The following is a 2,746-nucleotide window of genomic DNA, read 5'->3' on the forward strand; positions in this document are numbered from 1 at the left end:
CGGGAAGGATGGAAAGAAAAGAAAAGGGGGAAAACACCCTCAGGTACATCTGCTATACCTACCAAGCAACCCCTAAGTCCCTGCCCCCTTTTTTCAAACCTCTTTACCCTCCCACCCTCAAATCCATAGGAGCAGCGGGAAGCGCTGATTGGCTCCGGCCGGAGCGGGAGGCGAGAACAATGGCATCCTCCCCCCCTTAAAAAGAGTGCAGCTATCTGGGCAGGCAGGGGAGAACAGGAACGTGTTTGCGGGGGCACGGAAGAAAAAAAAAAGGCGCACCACAGCCACGTCCCACAGACATCACACCAGCGGGCAGGCAAGGCGGGCAGGAGCGAAAGAGTCCGCTACTGCTTACTGCGGGCGGAGCCAGACTGATGGGCGAAGACGGCGGGAGGTGCTGAGAGAGAGCCGGGTACCAGCTAGAGAGGAAGGAGGCAAGAACTGCAGTGTGCGCTCCCAGGCACGCGGCGAGAGACCCGAAGAAGGGCGCATCCCTGCGCCGCCCCCTCCAGTGCCTTTCTGAGTCTTCGGGGTCGCCCGCCCCGCGCAACCCAAAGATGCCCCGAGGATTTCTGGTGAAAAGGAACAAGAAATCCACGCCCGTATCCTACCGGATCCGCTGCTGTGAGGACGGCGACCGGGAGCTGCTGCTCTTCTCCAGCTGCGGCGGTGGCGGCGGCGGCTCCTCCCCGCCCCTCCCGGGCTCCGAGCGGGCTCCTGCCGCGCTGCTGGCCAGCGCGCCCTCCGCCCCTCTATTGCTGCCGCCGCCGCCCCTACCGCTGCCGCTGCCGCCCCGAGAGCTGCCCGCGCCGCCACCGCCAGTCGCGGGGCCCAAGCCTGTGCAGTTTGGCAACCCTGAGGCGGTCTACCCGGCGCCGCTGTACAGCCCCACGCGGCCGGTGAGCAGGGAGCACGAGAAGAAGAAGTACTTCGAGCGCAGCTTCAACCTGGGCTCGCCAGTCTCTGCAGAGTCCTTCCCCACGCCCGCAGCCCTGCTAGGCGGCGGGGGCGGGGGCGCAGGCAGCGGCGGCGGGGGCACCTGCGGCGGGGACCCCCTTCTCTTTGCCCCTGCGGACCTCAAGATGGGCACCGCCTTCTCCTCGGCTGCTGCAGCTGAGGTGGGAGGCGGGGGCGGGGGCCGGGGCACCGGTAGCCACCACCCCCAGGCCGGCAGCCTACTATCAGTCCCGGGCTCTGCGGCCGCCGTCTCCCTGCGGCACCCGAACAAACGGCCTGCGCCCGCGCCAACGGCAGAGCCCGGCGCTCCCCCGGCCAAGCCTGCCAAAGCGCCAGCCGCCAAAAAGCCAAAGGCCATCCGCAAGCTGCATTTCGAGGACGAGGTGACCACATCTCCCGTACTGGGGCTCAAGATCAAGGAGGGCCCTGTGGAGCCGCCCAAAGGCCGGGCCGGGCTGGGGGCAGCCGGCGGGGGCGCAGGAGGCGGTGGCGGTGTGGGCGGCGGCGGAGGCAGTGGCAGTATAGGCGGCGGCGGGGGCCGGCCTCTGGGCGAGTTTATCTGCCAGCTGTGCAAGGAGGAGTACGCCGACCCCTTCGCTCTGGCCCAGCACAAGTGCTCCCGCATCGTGCGCGTGGAGTACCGCTGCCCTGAGTGCGACAAGGTCTTCAGCTGCCCTGCCAACCTCGCCTCCCACCGCCGCTGGCACAAGCCCCGACCCCAGGCCGCAGGTGGCGGCGGGCAACATGCCTCGGGGACCGCCGGCTCCTTGGCCCCGCCTGCCGGGGGCGCACGAGCGGCCGAGAGCAAAGGCGCTGCGGAGGAGGCTCTGGCCAAGGCTGGGGCGGGCGGCGAGCCGAAGGAGGCGGGCGGCAGCGATCGGGACACCCCAAGCCCTGGGGTGTCGGAGTCGGGTTCTGAGGATGGGCTGTACGAGTGTCACCACTGCGGGAAAAAGTTCCGCCGCCAGGCCTATCTGAGGAAGCACCTGCTGGCGCATCACCAGGCCCTACAGAGCAAGGGGGCGCCTCAACCCCAGTCTTTGCCACCCCCGCCCCAGCCTGCCCAGCCGGACGACCTTCTGGTCTATCCCAGCTTCCCCGTGGCCGATGGTTTGCAGCCGCTGCCGCCGCCTGAGAAGGCGGGGAAGGAAGCCGGGGGCGAAGGGGAAGCCTCGAATCCCCTCAATATGAGTGCTCCCGCCGAGTGCCATCTGTGCCCAGTGTGCGGGGAGACCTTCCCCAGCAAGAGCGGCCAGGAGCGCCACCTCCGCCTCCTGCACGCTGCCCAGGTGTTCCCCTGCAAGTACTGCCCGGCCACGTTCTACAGTTCGCCGGGGCTCACTCGGCACATCAACAAATGCCACCCCTCGGAGAACAGACAGGTGATTCTGCTGCAGGTGCCCGTGCGTCCCGCCTGTTAGACAGAACCTGCTCCGCGCCGCCGCGGGGAGAGCAAGGAGAGAAGAGGAGGAGAAGGAAAGGAAGAAGAGGAAGAAAGGAAAGAATGAAGGAAGAAAGAAAGAAAAAAGCTTAACCCCTTTCCCCCGTCAGAAATCTCCCCCAGCCCCAGCCCCAATAGCCCTAGCTTCCAGCCCCTGAAGAAGTGTGCCTTCGCTTGTAGAACCACAAAGAGACTGTGAGCCCTGTCCGTCAGTACTTCAGTCCATCAGTCTGTTCCCAGCCCTGCCCTTCCTGCTCCTCCCCAAAATGCTTCTTGGCGTTCGTGAATGAAACGCGCTGGTGGTGAAAACTGAAACGTGAAAAGTGTTGTCTTGATCTTGTAGCGTGC

At 66.2% G+C, this 2,746-nt stretch overlaps 1 protein-coding gene across 2 annotated transcripts; it reads left to right on the plus strand.

The window, feature by feature from the left end:
• The first annotated feature begins 557 nt into the window (after positions 1-557).
• Positions 558-2,446, plus strand: INSM1 (INSM transcriptional repressor 1). 2 transcript variants are annotated; one of them, XM_044684373.1, is made up of 4 exons: positions 558-746; positions 801-1,411; positions 1,478-1,686; positions 1,753-2,446. In XM_044684373.1, exons 1-4 carry the CDS (start codon positions 558-560, stop codon positions 2,376-2,378), a joined length of 1,635 nt encoding a protein of 544 aa, XP_044540308.1. In that variant the 3' UTR covers positions 2,379-2,446. The 2 variants fall into 2 exon arrangements, with proteins under 2 accessions (XP_044540308.1, XP_044540307.1); XM_044684372.1 differs by having other exon boundaries at positions 558-2,446.
• Positions 2,447-2,746: the final 300 nt, after the last annotated feature.

The sequence above is a fragment of the Gracilinanus agilis genome, unplaced genomic scaffold (assembly GCF_016433145.1).
Source record: "Gracilinanus agilis isolate LMUSP501 unplaced genomic scaffold, AgileGrace unplaced_scaffold49384, whole genome shotgun sequence".
NCBI classification, from domain to species: domain Eukaryota; kingdom Metazoa; phylum Chordata; class Mammalia; order Didelphimorphia; family Didelphidae; genus Gracilinanus; species Gracilinanus agilis.